We start from the raw sequence: 18,391 nt of genomic DNA on the forward strand, positions 1-18,391 counted from the left end.
TCACTGACCGCTTCTAAAGTGCTCTACTGTATAGGCTCTCATCTTTTGAATATTGCAACTTCTATCGCTTTCTCTCACTCTCTCTCCTCAAGATTTTTTTTTTTAATTTACTCGAGTGAATCTCTCTCATATCGTAACGACTTTTGGGTTTTATTTGTCATCGTCTCTTTCTCTAGAGACATAAAAAGCAGCTGCGAAGATCTCTGTTGCTGGGTCTCAAGTCAGCTTTTACCGAAGGTATTTGTGATTTTATCCTTTCCAACTGTCTGGGAAGTTTAGGGTTTTTGAATCGGCTTCCTGATCGTTATCTTGGCTTTTTTTCCCCCCTTGAAGAATCAAGCAAACGAAAAGTGGGCTTGTTTTTCGTTTTCGTTGATTGTGTTGTTGGGTGGAAAAGCGCGTCTAGATTGTTTTTTGAACGGTATCAGAGGAGCTCTGATGTCTACTGTAGTCCAATGGATTTTAGCGGAGGCACAGTGTTGTCTTAATTACTTTTGTATCTATCATCTTCCCTGTTATCAAACTGCTTGAGAAGGGATTTTGGTATTCAAGTTTAAAGCTTTTGTGGTTAAGTCCTTTTCACTATATACTTTCTGCTCCTTATGATCTTGCTAGATGGGATAGGGAACATGTTGACTATCTTGGATAGAATGAATTCATATGAATTGATGAGCTTCTTGTTGAGAATCATCGTTGTGTAGTATATTGTGAAAGAATAAATAATCAGACTGCTTTTAGTTTAAGTCAGTAAGAGCTTGTTATTGAGTTGATGACTACCTTCCCGTTTCCATTCACTTGTGTTTCATGGGTTTTATTCTCAACAGGATCGAATAATACTACTCGTTGAGGTTGATACTCGCCTTTGGTTTTGTTCAAATGCCTTCTGCCCTTTCACCTCAGTGGCAAGAGAAGGCCAGTGGTTTCTTTTCTTCCTCAGGTGTCTATGGCTGAATTTATTCCCTCTTTTTCATGTCCATTCTGTGGCCTCTGTTTCTTTGATTGTTCTCAAATGTAATTTTAATGCAGGGGTCAAATTTAAAGAGGCCAGGGAGTCAGCAGGAGCATTTGTGGGTGAGGTCACAAAGGATGCAAAGAGTAACGTTACTGATGTGGCAGAGCGAGTTGGTTCAGTAGTCAAAAGTCGATGGGCAATTCTTCAGCAGCCATCAACAAGACATGCTGTCCAGGACCGATTGATAACAGCTGCCGCTACAACTGGTACATTGTTAAGGAGAAGCTTGTCGGGGACTAAGGATAAGGTGGCAGTTGGGAAAACAAAAGTTGAAGAGGTAATATAGCTCAATAATTGGTTTATGTATTTTGATAATATATCATTATATTTCGTGCAGTAGTCATAATAACTTATGTTTGTTGATAGAACACATGATATCACGTGATACTCATTGACCAATTCAAACATTCCTTCTCTGAAATCTTCATTATTGAAACTGATAATCTGTTTCTGCTTGCTTGAATTAGTCTTGCTGTTGGGAAGATAAATGCTATGCTAACGTACACATGCTTTTAATATTTTAGAGAAAAGTTTAGGCAAAGTATAACCCCCGTCTAGCCTGTAAAGGTCACGAGACAATTTAGATGGTTAGATTCCTTTCCAACTTCTGCATAACGTGTTGAAATTGAACTCTGAATCTGGGAAGGGCGATTATGATAATTGATCATATTCACGTGGTGGGCTAAATTTAGGCTGGCATTCTAGTTCTCTGTTGGCTTTATTTGAAGCTGTTCATGTATTTGGTTTTGGTTAAATGGAATGTTTGTTGAAAACCATCTATCCTTTTTTCTTTCCACTCTTCTCTGTCATTCTCTCAATCCAGTAGTTGCTGGTCCTACATGAATATCATCTCGGTAATTTTCCCAGCACTAAATTGGTGATTAGATTTTTTTTTCCCCCTACCTTTGTCTTATTTGTTTGGCATCATGATTATGCATATTAGGTTGCAAAGAAAACAGCGCAAAAGAGCAAGACAATATTGACTGACATCGAAAGATGGCAGAAGGTAATTGGCATTTAGCTGACCGTCCCATATATTTACTATTATGCATCAACTTTTTTAAAAAAAATTAATCTAAATTTTCTTTTGCAGGGAGTTGCAAGTACTGATGGTAAGTTTTTCCCATGTTCATGGCTTTTCAATGGCTAATTTGATTGTTTCTATCAGCCATGTCTAGAACACTTTGTTATCATGCTGTATTTTAGATTATTTTATTGTTGACAGCCTGTATTATGGTACTTAATTATTTTTGCCCAGTATTTGGAGTTCCTATTGAGATTACTGTACAGAGGCATGAATCTAGCCGACCTGTTCCTCAGATATTGGTCAAATGCGCAGATTATCTTATACTGTCAGGTAGGTAGTTTGAGAGTAAGGCTCTACAATAAATCAGCACTTTTGTTGTTGTTTCAATAATCTTTTTTCACTCATTCTTTGTAGGGTTAAACTCCCCCTATCTCTTTAAATCTGAAGGGGATAAAAAGGTTATTCAACAGTTGGTTTCCTTATATAACCAAGGTGCTGAAGTCCTTCTGGTAGCTATTGTTTTTTTATCGTAACTTTTACATATGGATGATGGAAATCTGCTGTTACCATTCTGTTACAGATTTAGCTGCATCAGTACCCGAAGGTACAAGCCCAGTTGATGTAGCAGCTCTTGTCAAATATTATCTTGCTAGCCTTCCTGAGCCCCTTACCACACTGGAGCTTTATAATGAGATAAAATGTGCTCGATCCAGTGTGCATTCCATGAGAAACATACTGAAGAAGCTCCCCAGTGTAAATTACATGACTCTAGAGTATGTAACCGCACTGCTCCTTCGTGTGAGCCAGAAGTCACTACTCAATAAGGCAGGAGATATCTCTCTCTCCCCCCCTTTCTTTGTGTTTGTCTGACTGTGGGATAAACAGTGGGTCTTACGTGTGTTGGGATGTGCACTTGACTATTTTGTTGCCTTGTGCATAGGAATCCGTGGTGGGTAATGTCAGCGAATGGTATTTTATATTATTGTGAAATCCTGTTAATAGACTGAAAAAGAACACTTGTGAGACATTTCTTAACTAGCACCAAACTTATGTTTATTTTCTTCAGAGTATGAAGCGGATCACAATTTTCCGTTTCTAAAATACTGCTACTCTTCTGTTCTTATGTTGTTTTCTTCTTCTTTTGAAGTTGCTAATATTGTTTTCTTAATGTCTGCCAATGGTATTATCCTAGGAACACTACTCACTATAAACCACAGGTTCTGAGGAGACAATCCTATTTCAAAATAAACACATTAAATATGCTTGAAAGAATTTACCCTCTGCACTGGGCTAATTTTCCATCCAATGTGGACAGAAAAAAATTCTCCCATCCAACAGCAAACAGATATTGTACGTTGGTGGCTAGAGAATGTGGTGTATTTGGCAGGAGCAGGATGCCAGAATTTTGAGTAACTGATATATCTTCTGATCTTATTCAAAATAGTGTCATTTGCTAGCCCTGTCCTTTCTGTTAATGCTCTTCTTAAGTGTTTTGGCTTCTGATTTACGCAAGGATTGCAGTATATTTTTTCGTTTTATCTTTTTTGTCCTGCAGTTCTCGGAGAATTTCTTGTGGTTGGTTTCTCTAGCCTTTTCTTCAATGATCTCCAAACTTTCATCGGTCTAAAAGTGTGAAGGAAATAGAACTAGTTTCTGAGATGCATGATTTACTTGCCATTTTGATAGTTAGCAGTCTTAGTTTCTCCCTGTAATATGATTATACGAATGGTTTATCATTTCTGGAGTGTTTGACATCCAGTAAATTCTCCCAGCTTTTAGATGCTACTATCCATCTGATGAGCATGCTCATGACTGTTGACTTTATGCAGATGGATGCTCACAGCCTTGCTATGGAAATGGCACCTGTTATTATGTGGCAAAAGGGGTCGAATCCTGAATTGTATCGTCATTATTGGAATCAATTGTCCAAACGTCCTTCTAACAAGAGCTTGGATCCACCACCTGGTGCTTCCTGGGACATGCTTAATGGTGAGTCAGATGTTGCAAACAAAAATCTTCCTCTAGAATCTAATTGAGTTGACTGAAAATGTTACAATAGCCTATTTATGGTTATACCTATAAGGATTCCAGTTATATAATATGAAACCACCCCTGATGAATTCAGCCTTGGCATGTGATATTCATCTGAAACAGATAGTAAGTTTTATAATTGACAGTGCAACTAATGTATGGCTTGGCTTAAGGAGATGAGATATCAAAACTAGTCTTACATGTTTGAAGCAGATTAATGCTGGTTAGATGCATCAAGTCTTACTGCAAGCTACAGATATTAGGGAGGGGAGAATGCTTAGATTAATATATTTGTGATACTGTTGCGGGGTTTCGTCTCAAGCTATGGGAATTTTTAGTGATCATAGAGATTAAATAATTCACGCATTTTTTCATGAACTAGTTTTTCTTTCTGCATGTTACTGAAAATATTGTGTAAGCAAGCGAAATAAGTTTTTCTCTTTAACCAAAATATGAGTCAGGTTTAATTATTTAATATTGCTTGTCTATTTGACTGGTTTTACATAGGCTCTTCTTTCATCAGGCGGATAATTTAAAAATCTACATGAAGAATTGTAATACTTGAATCATGTCGACTCTGAAAATTGCATTCTCATCTTATGTCACAAAGTTAATTTAACACTTAATTTCTTTGGTGCTTATATCAAAATGCCTTTTTCTTATGAAATATATGGTGTGTGGAATTAATTATAATTAGAGATGGCCTTTTTGTCATTTTATTTTAAATCTCGTGTTGCAGATGAGGGTGAAGGCATGGATGCATCCTCTCACATTCCTTTGGACGATGGCACTCCAGTTGACTTTGCTGCGATAGAGGTTGTTCAATACCTCATCGAACATCATAATGCAATTTTCACCGATGCGAATGAAACAGTGTGGAGATGAAAAACACTGGCCCTCCTCCTTCTGCACCGGATTCAATGATGTGAATATCATAGCTTCTTTTGTTTTTGTTTTCCCCCTCCTTCAACCTTGAAGTTCCTCCCCAAGCTGGTCAAGATCATCAAATTAGAAGCTATATTTTTGAAGTTGGATGAAGATCATCAGTCCGGGGAAGGATTTTGGATGCTGGTGTGGAGTTGAAGTGATGGAGTAATTCAGATTTTCTTAGTTCTCTTGTTTCCAGTCTGGAGTTTCATAGTCTTTTTTGTTTATAGTTGTGCAGGTTTTACTTAAGAAGGAATAAAAAGGAAGGGATGTTACTACTTTTCATGTATGTCTTGCTTGAGAAATTGGAGAATTGCACTGATTATCCTGAACAATACATCACTTTGAGGTGTTATCGTGGCTTTTTTTCTAGGATTGATAATGATATGTGATTATTGTTCATAGTCAATGAATAGAGCGACTGATTTTAGCTGATAATAACGGTCTATTTGGTGCACCTTTTAATAAACATGGATTGTCATTTATATCTTGACTTGGATTTCCAGATTATTACCAGAAAGATGTGTATGTCCATACGATGCATGCGTTCCAAATAATGCGCATGCGATGTAATCTGAAGACCGTAATTATTTGCATTGGTCATGGACTTGTCATGATTTTATTAGAAAATTATATTATTCTGAGTAGAGAACTTGAAAACAAAGATGTAAGAAAGTTATGTATTTTTTTTTTTTTAATTTTTTGACATTTACAATGGCAACGAGGTATTGCCTAAAATAATCTCTTCATATTTTCGTTATAAACATTGGAACACATGCCTTATATGTTTGGACATGCTACTCTGGTCTCGCACCATTTATTTAGGAATATAATCAGAGTCTCAAACAAGCGAGTTCGTTTTTAATATTAAAACTTGTCACTTAATGGAGGCACAAATTAGAGGAATGATTTAAGTCACATCCTCACTAACATAACCTTTAAAACTGGAATCAAATGAAGGAACCTTAAGACGCCCAACTTATTGTGGGAGTCTTTTGGATTTACATTTTTCCTTTGAAACTTCATATTAATTTTTTTTTCCTGATTTCCTTCTTCACAACTTTTTATCTCAGGATCCGTACTTCTAGTGAGGGATTGTATTTTCTTCAAAAAGTTAAATTTTCTATAGCAAAAGATTTTTCTTTTTATATCATTGCAAAGAAGCAGAGAAATCAAGCTGAGGATGCAACAAAAAGGCTAGACACGAGAGAAATGATATCGCTGAAATGATGGTTTATGCATCCAGGTTGCTAAATTCAAGTTGTCCAAAACATGTCTATCAGTTGTCAAATCAGCAAGCTTATATTAGGCCATTTGCAGCACAACACAGCATTTTGGGCTGAACTTACACATAAGGCATTGAAATTGGAACAGAGTTAAGAGAGAGACAATTGAAGAGTTCATTTTTCTGACGAGTTCGGAAGGTCTTCAAAATAGTCAAATATGTCACTTGGGAAGTCCTCAAAGAAGCCATTTGGTGGAATTGAACTCTGAGCAATTCCTCCCAACGCAAGACCTGGCTTCTTGTGCTGCTCGAAAATGTCAAGGAAGGCGGCATCAAACGGCTCCGGATCAAGCAGGCCATGGCAGACCAGGCCATCATCCACTTGGTGGTGGGAGTCATCAGGAAGAAGTACCTGAGAAAAAGTGTACTCTGACGAAGAGTCAAATGATGGAACCATGTGAAATGGAGTGGCTTCCTCTGCTTTCACATTCTGAAACTTCAACTCCTTAGTGTCACCAACCATCAGAAACTTGTTTCCTGATGGGTTTTGCTCCACATGATTTGAACTGCATGAAGGAACCTGAAATTCACAATCTTACTTCTAAGTTAGAATCATATCATCATCAGAGACGCTTAGATCTTCAACATGTACATGATTCTGCCTCAAATATATACCTCTTCAACTACTGGTTGTGGCTGATGAATAGGAGATGTTGCTTTGTTCTTATTATTGTGTGGCTTTGATGATGATGATGATGATGGAGATGGTTTCTGCAACATTCTCTCCAACCTCTTTCTCCTACTGCTCCAGAAATTCTTCACATCATTGTCTGTTCTTCCTTCTAAGTAAGCCGCTATTTTCGCCCACTTGTTCCCAAACTGTGCCTGCAATTCTATCACCACTCTTTCTTCCTCCGCTGAAAACTTGCACCCTCTGAAATTCCAAACAAACACCGCCATAGATTCAGTCTAGCCCATGCATCTTAATCCCACTATTACTTTACAGAACCCAATGACTGAGATCTTCTATTTATGATTGGACTAATAAAATCCCACCACATGTGGTGAATTTGAACTCAGCACACACCCCACAAACAAAAACACAAACATGCTATATAATCACTCTCTTAAAAGTCACACACACACATACACAAGATAGGACTGGGACATGTGATGATTAAATAACGAGTATATATCAACTTATAGTCTGCGTTTATATGGGTGACTGCAGATAGAATATCAGTTTGGTTTTAAAGTAGGGAGATGATTCACAGCACCATTGAAACGAATAGCTTAATCTAAACCAAAAATATATTTTCTCGCCTACCAGACACGTTTCACAGATACCACATAAGACTCACAAGCACGAACACTAAGAGATTCAAATATACGAGATAGGACATGATTAAAATAGAACTTTACTTCATAGTTCATTGCCACTATCTAAAGAAGAAGAAGAAGAAGAGGAAGTTTTCAGTATTATGAGAGACAGTAAGCACAAAGGCAACAACAACGTAGAACACTCGAAGGTTCATGTGCATGTGAGAACAAAGATACCACAAAAATGGTGTCTGTCTTCTTACGTACGTCTTCAAGTTGGGTCTAAGCTTGTTAACCCATCGGAGCCGGCAGGATTTTCCGGTCCGGGGAAGCAACCCTTTGGATCGAATGGAGCTCCAGTCCCTTGGACCGTTTTTCTTGACATGTTTCATCAGAATCTCATCTTCTTCAGCACTCCATGGTCCTTTCTTTATATATGTTCCTCCACCAAACTCTCTCTCCCCATCTTCTTCCTCTTCCGCAAATATTTCTGAGCCTCTCAGTTTCATCTATAAGACACAAGAAAACCCAAAGCTTCTTCCTTCTCTTTCTCAACAATTGTCTCTCTGAAAGTGGCTTCTGTTTTGTTTCATGGGTGTATGTAACACTATGAAATGGTGCTCGCGATGTTATGATCGTGTGTGTTATTCGCTTTACAGAATCACGAAACACTTGCCTTTGTATTGGTCCATTTTGAAAGAGTGGGACCCGTTAAATTCGGGCCTTTGGTAAATGCTAACGTGGCGGAGTATTACTGGATTGTTGTTTTAATCGGGGATGCAGTTGATTGTTGCCCCCCACTATCAGCAGTGACGGTTTTGACGGTTAGTGGGAATACGACAACCCCGCCTTTTACTCTGTTCAAATTAATATGCCCTTTTCTTTTATCATTTTTTTAATAAATTCAAGATTTACTCTGAACTTAAAAATTGACTGAAAATATATATGTATAAATGTTCTAATTTATAAGATATATATACTACCCTCTGTCTTTGATATAAGATATGGTTAACTAATTTAAAGAGATTAAGAAAATTAATTAAGTTAGTTATTTGTAATAGTATTTTTTTCTAAGAATACCCTTACTAATCATGTGTATTACTTAAAACTATCATTTGATATAACCTTTGATATGTGCAACTACAAGAAGGACTGATTTTTAAAAAAAATATAAAAAACAAAGTAGGTTGGAGTTTTATATTTATGACAAAATTGAAAGTCAAATTAGTTTTTATATTAAGTACATGATAGATAGAGTATATAAAGCGATTAGATAAATAATAATCCTTTTATTGACCCACAAGGAAAATGATAGACTAATATCGAGTGAATAAATGGTGTGTGTGTGTGTGTAATGATCAAGTCCATATTTCATTACATTATCGTCATAAGGACTTTGTTCTTGGTAAATATTTAAAGATGAAATTTAATTTTTCTCAAACTTTTCATTAAAAAATTGTCGCTTATGTTTAAGAAATTAAAGATGTGACCTGAATATGCAAAAGGAACGGAGATAGTGACAGGATGAAATTAGGATTAAATAATTTTAAATATTTGAAGACTTTGTCCATGGGTAATTTGCACGTATTTTTCATATGCAGAGGTTTGCTCTAATTCTATCGAGTCTTTTTGACCCAAAAAATTGTATTAAGTCTTTGAAAAATCTAGTTATATATTTTCTTTCACATAAGCTAAATCAAGTCATTAAAAAAAAAAAGTTAATTTTGACAGTTGGATAGGTTTGGTATGTAGCACTCAATCTATTATTATGACGTGGTATATAATTTTAAATAATATCGAAGAAAGTGTTGAGTAATTAATTAGAGAGACATGATGGGCATTGTGTATGAAGGAAACTAATTTGTTTTCTTTCATTATAACAGAAGAGCCTAAAAAACTTGGATCTAGACTTTTCATCAGAGACCACTCTCTTGTTCTCTCTTCTCAATCCCTTCATCCATCATTCTCTTCCAAAACCAGTGTTCATGCCACACCTTTTGCATCTGTTCGATAGGCACATTCTTGGGCTCTGGCAGGAAATAGTACACAAACACACTCATCACCAGCACCCAACCCCCAAAGAAGAAGAAAATCCCAGACTTGAAGTGGCAAAGCATGGTCAAAAATGTCTGAGCAACAATGAAAGTGAAGAGGAAGCTCACTGCCACTGTGATGCTTTGCCCGGCAGATCGAATCTCCAATGGAAAAATCTCACTTGGTACTAACCACCCCAATGGCCCCCATGACCAACCAAATCCAGCAACATATATGCATATCATCACCAAAACCAAGTAAGCATACCCTTTGCTCAATCCTCCATTATCTTTCAGATAAGCTGCCATTATCCCTCCTACTATACTCTGAGATGCTAACATCTGAATGCCTCCTATTGCAAACAAGGTTCTCCGGCCAATTTTGTCGACTACAAGCATTGATATGAAGGTCGAGCCGGTGCCTACAATGCCAGTCATGGCAGCAGACAAGAGTGAAGCACTTACACCTAACCCTAGTGTTCTGAAAAGCAAAGGGGCGTAGAAGGCTATGACATTGATCCCTGTCACTTGCTGGAAAAACGGTATTGCTACTGCCATTACAAGTTGAGGTCTGTATTTTCGTTTCAGGATAAGCTTGAATGAGTGATCAGTGTCTTTTGATGTTGAACTTGCTTTGATGAGACCATCAAGCTCAGTTTGGACATCATCGGTTCCTCGAATTCGTTGAAGTATTAACTCTGCCTTTTGGTGATCTTTATTGCGTTGGATTAGGCTATTGGGAGTTTCTGGGAGGAAAAGTGCACCAAGTGTGAGGATCAAGGCTGGCACTCCTGCCATGGCTAGTGAGATATGCCAACCCCATCCACCTTTGATCTTCTCTGTGCCATAGTTGATAAAATTAGCACACAAAGCTCCAATTCCAATGCTAAGTTGGAACCCGTTGTTTGTAAAACCCTCTCCTTTAAACATTATAACCCATCACAAAACCACTACTATGGTAGAAAAGGAAAGCTGTTAAAATGAGCTACCATAGTAAAAGGAAAATTTCACATTTTTAGAAATTGACTTTCAAACTCGGGTCAACCCGTAATCCGTTGCATGCAACAACAAAAAATCATTCATTTACATCTACTGGGCCTTCGAGCCTCCGGCCCGGGTAACAACAAACATCACATCAGCCCATCTAAATGATTCCCAACCAAATAATCCATAGTTCATAAAACACTAGCAATGGCCTCCGGCCAACCAAAATAAGGAGATACATTCTCTCCAGTTTACAACAAGGCCAGGTAATCAAATATATCAAAAAGCAGTCCTAAATGTGACAATATATACTAGCCATACATATACAAATGCTAGAGGCCTAAAGCTAACCAAGCTCAAGCCTCTGCGTCTCTTCCCAATGGCTCCCGCCCGGAACCTTCACCTGAAAACATTTTAAACCACGGGGTGAGACAAAGTCCCAGTAACCAACCTTTCCAATACTAGGTACTACTAAATAGGTGCTCGTGAGGTGTCAAGTGGGGCAGTTCACAAGTAATATAATAACAAGATAGCCACAATAAATCATGCGAGTGAAATGATGCAATCCCATTAACCAAATCCCTCACTTTGGGGGATTTTCAGGAGTCGAAGCCGGCCTATCCCTCACTATGGGGGACGTAAGGAGCCATAAAAGGCCTATCCCTCACTCTGGGGGACGTAGGGAGCCAAAAGGCCTATCCCTCACTATGGGGGACGTACTAAGCCAACCATCATGCATTAATGGAGGCCTTACCACGTGGTAGTAACTATCAAAAACTCTCACCAATTCCCAAGTCATGCATCATGCTCAAATCATAATCAAATAGTAATTGAACATTTCATAAGCAACTTCATTCAGTGGCATGTCCTTCACAATTTCAAGATTCATCATCAACCAAAACCCCACAAGACGGTTTTCCTTTTTATACACAACATACTCTTTGAACATAATTACTACTTCGAGTACAGAACATAAATCTACTCACAATACCACAGAAGCAAGTACTAAGGATTGGAAAGTGGTTACCTCTCGCCTGAGCAAGGAACAACAAACCAACGATGTGGCCCCGTGCACCACCAAGACTCACCACCGATCTACACAAGCACACAAACACACAACCATCATGTATTAGCTTTCAAACTAATAATGTGGCCAAAACAATACTTGGGGACACAAAATTCCTATCTCCCATCAAAACTCTACCCAACTCAAAGGGTATAACTATCAAGGCAACACTCTAATGGTCATACCAATCCATTAAAACCTTAATTCCTTTCCAAACATCAATTAAAATTCATAACCTCAAGGACCCACTATAGGAATTCTACATCCAAACATCCCATTTGAGCAATTAAGGTTCCAACAACAAATCTAAACCGATTAAACATCCAATTTAACCTTCCTTAACATAACCCAATTCACAAAACTCAAAATCAACCTCTACATTATCATCCTCAATCCCAGATCATCCATTTCCATAAACCCCAACTCCAAAAACTCAAGATTCTTTAAATCCAAGGAAACTACACCGATTAAACACTTAAACTAACTCAAAGCAATCAATTAAACTCAAAACAATCGGTCAAAAACCTCAATTTCATCACAACTTAGAAAAAAACCTAGGGTTCCACCAAAAATCCTCAGAAATTCCAAGAAATTCCAAGAAAGAAAGAAGATTAGAGGTTAAAATCACTTACTTGAGGTAATGGATCCTTAGAAATGCCCCCTCCAAGCCAAAAGTTCGAAACCCTAGCAGAGCTCCTCTCTCCTCCTTCAGATTTTCTTATTTTCGCACGCTGAACCCTCCCGCGACTATATAGAATCGCGACCTTTCGCCGCGGCGAACTCCAATCTTCGCCGCAGCAAACTAATCCCGAGAGGGATTACTCGCCTGAAAACCTGACTTCACCGCGGCGAAAGCTTCCCGAGAGGAAACTCTCGCTCGCCCAGAAAACATTCGCCGCGGCATACCCCTACCTTCACCGCGGCGAAACCTTCCCGAAAGGGAAGCCTCGCTCACCTGAACAACTTCGTCGCGGCATCCCCTAGACTTCGCCGTGGCCAAACCTTCCCGAGAAGACACTCCCCTCTAAAACTCCCGGTGCGCCGCGGCGAACATACCCTGAGAGGGGTATGTTCACCTATTCCTCCAACATACCTCAAATTCAACCCAAACACCCAGATCAAGATTAAATTGCTAATCTATCCTCAAAATCAACTCAAAAGAAGCTATTAAAACCCGATAAAAACTCAGGATGTTACATTGTTGATTGCACCTCTTAGTCTTGGTGGCGCCATTTCTGAGAGATACAGAGGAACTGACTGCAGAGCAAACATTACAAGAATTTCTTAGCATGGGAAAATGGTCGGTGTTAGGTGGTAGCCAAATCTACTAAATCCTAAGAAAGCATGAGAACTACAAATGACTCTTCGCTGTGGTTGAGGATTGAGCAACTGTGTCGTTTAAACTAGGTTGTTGAGGTTTTGTGGATGTGTAATTATCTCCTGGGAAGCATGGAGTTTGCTGCTACTTGAATTTTCTAAGTTAATATGATACATCAAAAGAAACAGTTTACTCTAATATGAGTAGGATCTAGAAGAAATCAGTCACAAGGTATGACATAGTAAAGGGAAATGAGGATGCAGAAAGTCTTAATGTAAGCATGTGTCCCTCATATGCCCCAAAAAATTAAAAGGTGAGAATTTTATTTTATCTCCTTGAATTAAACCTGATTATTAAATTGGGTAAATGTAAAAATAATTTCTTATTTTATTTACTCTGTTATGGGTACCGGTCCTGCCATTGTCATTTTTTTTGGGGGTGTCTTGATCTTCCTCTTTAAAGGGTCGAGATTGCAATTTAGCATAGTAGTGTTATTTCAAAAAAGAGCAGAAAAATCAAATTCGGGTTTAAATGAACTTAAAATGCAACAGTACTCATCCCTTTGGAGTAAAACCAACGACATTTCTAATTAAATAAGTAAAAGGAGCCTACTTCATTAATCTTCACAATTTCGCAATAAAACCTTACCTGGTTTGCAAAGCCAACTCCAACACCAAGCAAAAGGCGACCAATAATGAGCATATAGACATTAAAAGCTGCACCACCAAAGGCTGCACCAGCAAGAAATGCAGCACCTCCTGCAGTAATGGAAGGCTTTCTTCCAAAAGCTCTGGTGATATACGAAGCTATGAAGGAAGTAAGCAGCCCAGCCACATAGAGCGATGAAGTGAATGTTGTCAGTAGTTGACTGTCAAATATGCAGTAGTTGCTCACTTCTGTGTCCTCCTTCATCTTCTTGTATATCTCTGGGAAGAACTTCACCAGAAATGGCTCCATTGAAGTCACCCCACCTTCATATTCATTCCTTTTAGTTCATCAAAGCAGCCATATATTGTGACATTGGTAACAGATTCATGAGTTTGACCTACTCACCCGGGGACTCACCAAGGTTAAGACAATTTCAGTGACACCTCACATTAGCACGAAGCCTTGAACCAACACTTGTGGAGGGTATGAGTTAAGTCTTTATTGGATTAACTTCTTTTTTTTTTTTTTAAAATATGTTCATGAAGGATTCAATACTATTAGGTCAGATATAAACAATATTATGTCTAATCAGGGGTAGCTCTCATAACTTGATTTTTTACACACGACTCAAATATTGGACCTTGTTTGAGGAGAACCAAACTCTTTTCATTCAAAATCACTGTTAATCTTATCGGAGTAACCTTTGTTGAAAAGATTTAAGGTTTCTATTTAAAGCAAGAAACTCACCTGATATGCCAATGTCATAGCCGAAGATGACACCTCCCATGGCAGCCATCATGCAAGATAAGACAACGAACAAGGTTATCTTGCCATTGTTGTGTTCACTTCCGTTTGTCACAGCAAAGCTCAGAGCCATCAGATTTTTTCCCTTGAGCTTAACAGAGTAAGTAGAAACTGAGGAAGATAGAGCAGTAGGCTAATGTCATAGAACAGCAGGATTAGTCTTTGCTGGATCTGAGGATAAGGTCATCACCATTTTGGTTGGAAATTAAACAATTTTTGACAGTATCCTGGTGGTTTGAATTTTCAATACAAGCAACGTTGTGTTTCGTTGACCTGAATGTTATTTTGTCTTTTTTTAACGTAATTGGCTTACTTTTGAATACAAGATTTGATTGATTGATAAGAGTTCTGCTTGATGACTCAAATTCTACTGTGTTACCAAATCTTTTTGATTCACTGAATATATATATATATATTTCCTTGTTTATGGGATGAATTAAGGAAACGTGTATCGTATTATTTAATGATCAAGATATGTTTGAGTATTACTTTTGAAAATTAATTGACGATTTTTAAAAATTTATGCAGTTTATGGATAAGAGGATGGGTCTGTACGTGCATCTTTCTTCATAATTTTTTGGAACAAATTACTCACTCTGCTCCTTTTTATGCAAGAGTTTTTCAACCACTAAAAAAATTTGTTAAAATATGTTAAAAACTCATTAAATATGTAAAATTTTTTCATGATATATATATATATATATATATTCTAAAACTGTCACTGAATTATTTTATGAATTCATTTTCCCCATGGTTATCCTCATTTCCAAAGCAAAGTATATTTTTGGAAAAAAGATAATTGAATATTCGTGAAAATTCGTGCATGATCTTTTATTTAGGCCCAAAAACACTTGCTGAGACTTCTAAAAAAGGATAGGAAGGGCAATAAATTTTGGACTCCGTACTAATATTATTACATTTCAATAATATCCTCTCCTGTTTTTAATATAAGAGCTAATTTGACTTTTAATTTGGTTCTAAATATAAAACTCCAATTTATTTTGTTTTTCATATTTATCTATTTTTTAAAGAATCTTTATACCTTGGAGGCTATAGATGTACTTAATAAAAATTAGATAATAATGGCCATTGTTTAATTAGATGACCGAACACTCAAATTAAATTGATCAAAGTTTCTACGTTTGCCGACCTATTAAAGAAGGTTATTGGAAAAAAATAGGGAAAACTAAGTTGGAGGTCCTTATAGTTTTCCTCAATTTTAAATTAGGTCTTTGAGCTTTTTTTGCTTTTTATTAAGTCCTTTAACTTTTTACTTTTAGATCTATTGGTCCTTGCTGTTAAATAGAGCAAACACTGTTAAAAATTACCGTTACACCTTCAACGTCCTGCGATCTCATCGTTGCTTCCCAGTTCTTCTACAACATCACATCTCTTGAAAAGCAAGAAGGCTCACTACTCTAACGATGAAACGAGTTTGTTCATCAAACCCACGTGAAAAAGAGACAACACAATGAATCAGTAGAGGAAGACGAGAGAGATGGACTTTCATGGCCTCCAAGGAGCTCGACGGTGAGAACAAAATGAGCATGAAGAGAGCCAGTCCAAGAGCCCTCATGTCCCAAATCCATTTGCGAAACTAGAGTTTGAATCAAACTAATGATATTGTTGAAGATGATGATGAGTCTAGTAGTGAAAGTCATGATTAGTTTGATGTGGTCTTATCAAACTCTCCATGCTTTCTGATTCTACGGAGGAAAGTGGAGGAGAGAAGCTGAAGAGGCCCAACTTGGAAGTGGCGGGAAGGATATGGATGCTAGAGATACGAGTTAGAAGGAGCTATGAATGAATGGATTGATTGCTTGGCTTTTGATGCTCCTTTGGTTTTGAGCAGGAACCGTGAGTTCAAGCACGGCAGAGAAGAAAGATGTAACGGTGTTTGCTTTCTTTAACGGCAAGGACTCATAAATTTAATGATAAAAAGTTAAAGGATCTAATAAAAAGACAAAAAACCTCAAGGACCTGATTCAAAATTAAGAGAAACTATAAAGACCTCCAAATTAATTTTCCCGAAAAAATATATATATACTGTACATTTTCTCTCATCTATTTTCTTTATTTTATTTACAGGGGTAAAATTGGAAAAAAATTATTAATTACCCTATAAATGATTTGTATTTAAAAACAAAATTTTTCTCCTGCAACAGTGCGATAAACTCTAGAAATAAATTTGGGCCTGTTTGTTTCTGTTTTTATTTTTTTCTTGTCAAAAAAGTTTATAAGATTGTTTTTTTAAAAAAAGTTATGAAAAAAACAAAAGAATATGTTTAGATAATGGTTCTAAAAAATTATATTTGAAAATAAACATATTGAGATTAGATGATGAAACTTCAATGAGAACTCAAGTTGTTAAATGGAGAACAAGACATCGAGTATAGAAGAAAGAATTTCCCAATAACCCCCAATAAAAAATAAAAAAATGCAAAAAAAAAAAGCTAAAAATTATTTGAGTTTTTGAAAATACTACCTGCAGTGCCTAATATTTTACTAATTAAAAATGGCAGGCATTATGAAATAATAATGCGTAAAATGTGCAGGAGGAGGAGGGGAAAGAAAAGCAACCAGAGCTATATACTTATCCGTTGTTGTCCCCTTTAAAAATAAAACAAAATGTCTAGGGTAAACATTGGAATTCGTTAGAGACATCTGATTGTGGCCAATTTTTAGTATTACACAGCAGTATATAATATTTTATATATATATATATATATATATCCATTTCAAACGAACTGAGTAAGTGAGACAAATATTGTAATTATAAATTACTAAATTATAATTAACGTATACTAAATGTATTGGTTTCCCAATAAAGTTGTCACTTTTACCGCAGGTTGTCAAATTGTCCAACGTTGTGAGTACCATATCCAAAAAAATATTTTAAGAAATATTCTTTTAAATCAAAATTTATATTCAAATAAATTTGTTTATTAATTTTTTCCTTCATCACATTAAATCTCTAATTTTGGCTAAAATTATTTTGAATAATATAATATATTTCTGTTTTTTCCTTAATTTAATTTTAATTTTTTTAAATATTTATTTGTTTAATTTTTTGTCATATTGGGATAGAAATCTAAGTAATTTAGATAACATACGCATGACAAATTTTTAATTAATTCAATAAATATGTTATTGACTAAAAGTCTTTAATAAATGTTTGAAGCAAAAATTTGTTTAAAATTTTTGAATTATACATTTAAATAATTTATATTATCTCTAAAGCTTACATCATTTATATTATATCAAAAAAATATGGGTTTTGAAATATATAGTCTTAGCCGTTCAAATAAACTTAAAAATTAAGTTTCAATAAATGCGATCTCAAAATATATATATAATTTTTATAATATAACCATAATTATTAAATTTTATAACATATCATATTAAAAAGTTTGAAATTATATGTATTTGATTTTTTTTGGTAAATATAAATTTTTAAATCATTCTTATCTTAAATAGATATTTTGGACAAAACAAGAGTTTGAGAGTCAAACTTAATAGCCTGCTATATATACAAATAAATCTTGGAGGTTTATATGATATATATTTTAATTTTAAATAAGGTTTGTATACCTTTTCAAAGTAAAATGGAGGCTTGTGTAATTTAGATAAAATAGAGGAGTTTCAATGTATTTTACTCATTTCATTAATTATCATAGCCATGAATTTTATACGAGTTAAGGTTTCATTCAGCTGAAATATTTTTCTAGCTACACCCATAATATAATATACTTTAAGATACCAAATACACTTAAAAAAAAAATCGAAGTGCAGAATGAATCACTAAATAGTTTAAAATGCTGGACTATAATTTGTTTGTTTAAATAATATATTATACTATATCGATTGAAAACCACATTTTTAACCAGGAAAGATTTGTCTGGATCATAACAAAAGCACTTTTAAAAAATACTTTTACATAAATTGAGATAAAATTAATATCATATATTTACTCTGTATACTGTAAAATTACTTTTA

At 35.9% G+C, this 18,391-nt stretch overlaps 3 protein-coding genes across 3 annotated transcripts; 1 reads left to right on the forward strand and 2 right to left on the reverse strand.

Moving 5' to 3' along the window:
- The first annotated feature begins 119 nt into the window (after positions 1-119).
- Positions 120-5,406, forward strand: LOC114760454 (uncharacterized Rho GTPase-activating protein At5g61530). Its single transcript, XM_028949711.1, has 10 exons — positions 120-237; positions 825-937; positions 1,027-1,289; positions 1,956-2,018; positions 2,106-2,124; positions 2,271-2,369; positions 2,454-2,531; positions 2,620-2,864; positions 3,869-4,028; positions 4,810-5,406. The coding sequence occupies exons 2-10, from the start codon at positions 877-879 to the stop codon at positions 4,953-4,955; spliced, it is 1,134 nt and encodes a 377-aa protein (XP_028805544.1). The 5' UTR covers positions 120-237; positions 825-876; the 3' UTR covers positions 4,956-5,406.
- Positions 5,407-6,397: 991 nt separating this feature from the next.
- LOC114760528 (transcription factor DUO1-like) lies at positions 6,398-8,051 on the reverse strand. Its single transcript, XM_028949788.1, has 3 exons — positions 7,810-8,051; positions 6,898-7,156; positions 6,398-6,802 (listed from the first exon to the last, which is right to left on the reverse strand). The coding sequence occupies exons 1-3, from the start codon at positions 8,049-8,051 to the stop codon at positions 6,398-6,400; spliced, it is 906 nt and encodes a 301-aa protein (XP_028805621.1).
- Positions 8,052-9,361: 1,310 nt separating this feature from the next.
- On the reverse strand, positions 9,362-14,468 carry LOC114760663 (hexose carrier protein HEX6-like). Its single transcript, XM_028949948.1, has 4 exons — positions 14,339-14,468; positions 13,592-13,914; positions 12,823-12,882; positions 9,362-10,490 (listed from the first exon to the last, which is right to left on the reverse strand). The coding sequence occupies exons 1-4, from the start codon at positions 14,466-14,468 to the stop codon at positions 9,459-9,461; spliced, it is 1,545 nt and encodes a 514-aa protein (XP_028805781.1). The 3' UTR covers positions 9,362-9,458.
- Positions 14,469-18,391: the final 3,923 nt, after the last annotated feature.

This window comes from Neltuma alba, unplaced genomic scaffold (assembly GCF_004799145.2).
Source record: "Neltuma alba isolate B1F8T4 unplaced genomic scaffold, ASM479914v2 tig00001639_pilon, whole genome shotgun sequence".
Taxonomy (NCBI): domain Eukaryota; kingdom Viridiplantae; phylum Streptophyta; class Magnoliopsida; order Fabales; family Fabaceae; genus Neltuma; species Neltuma alba.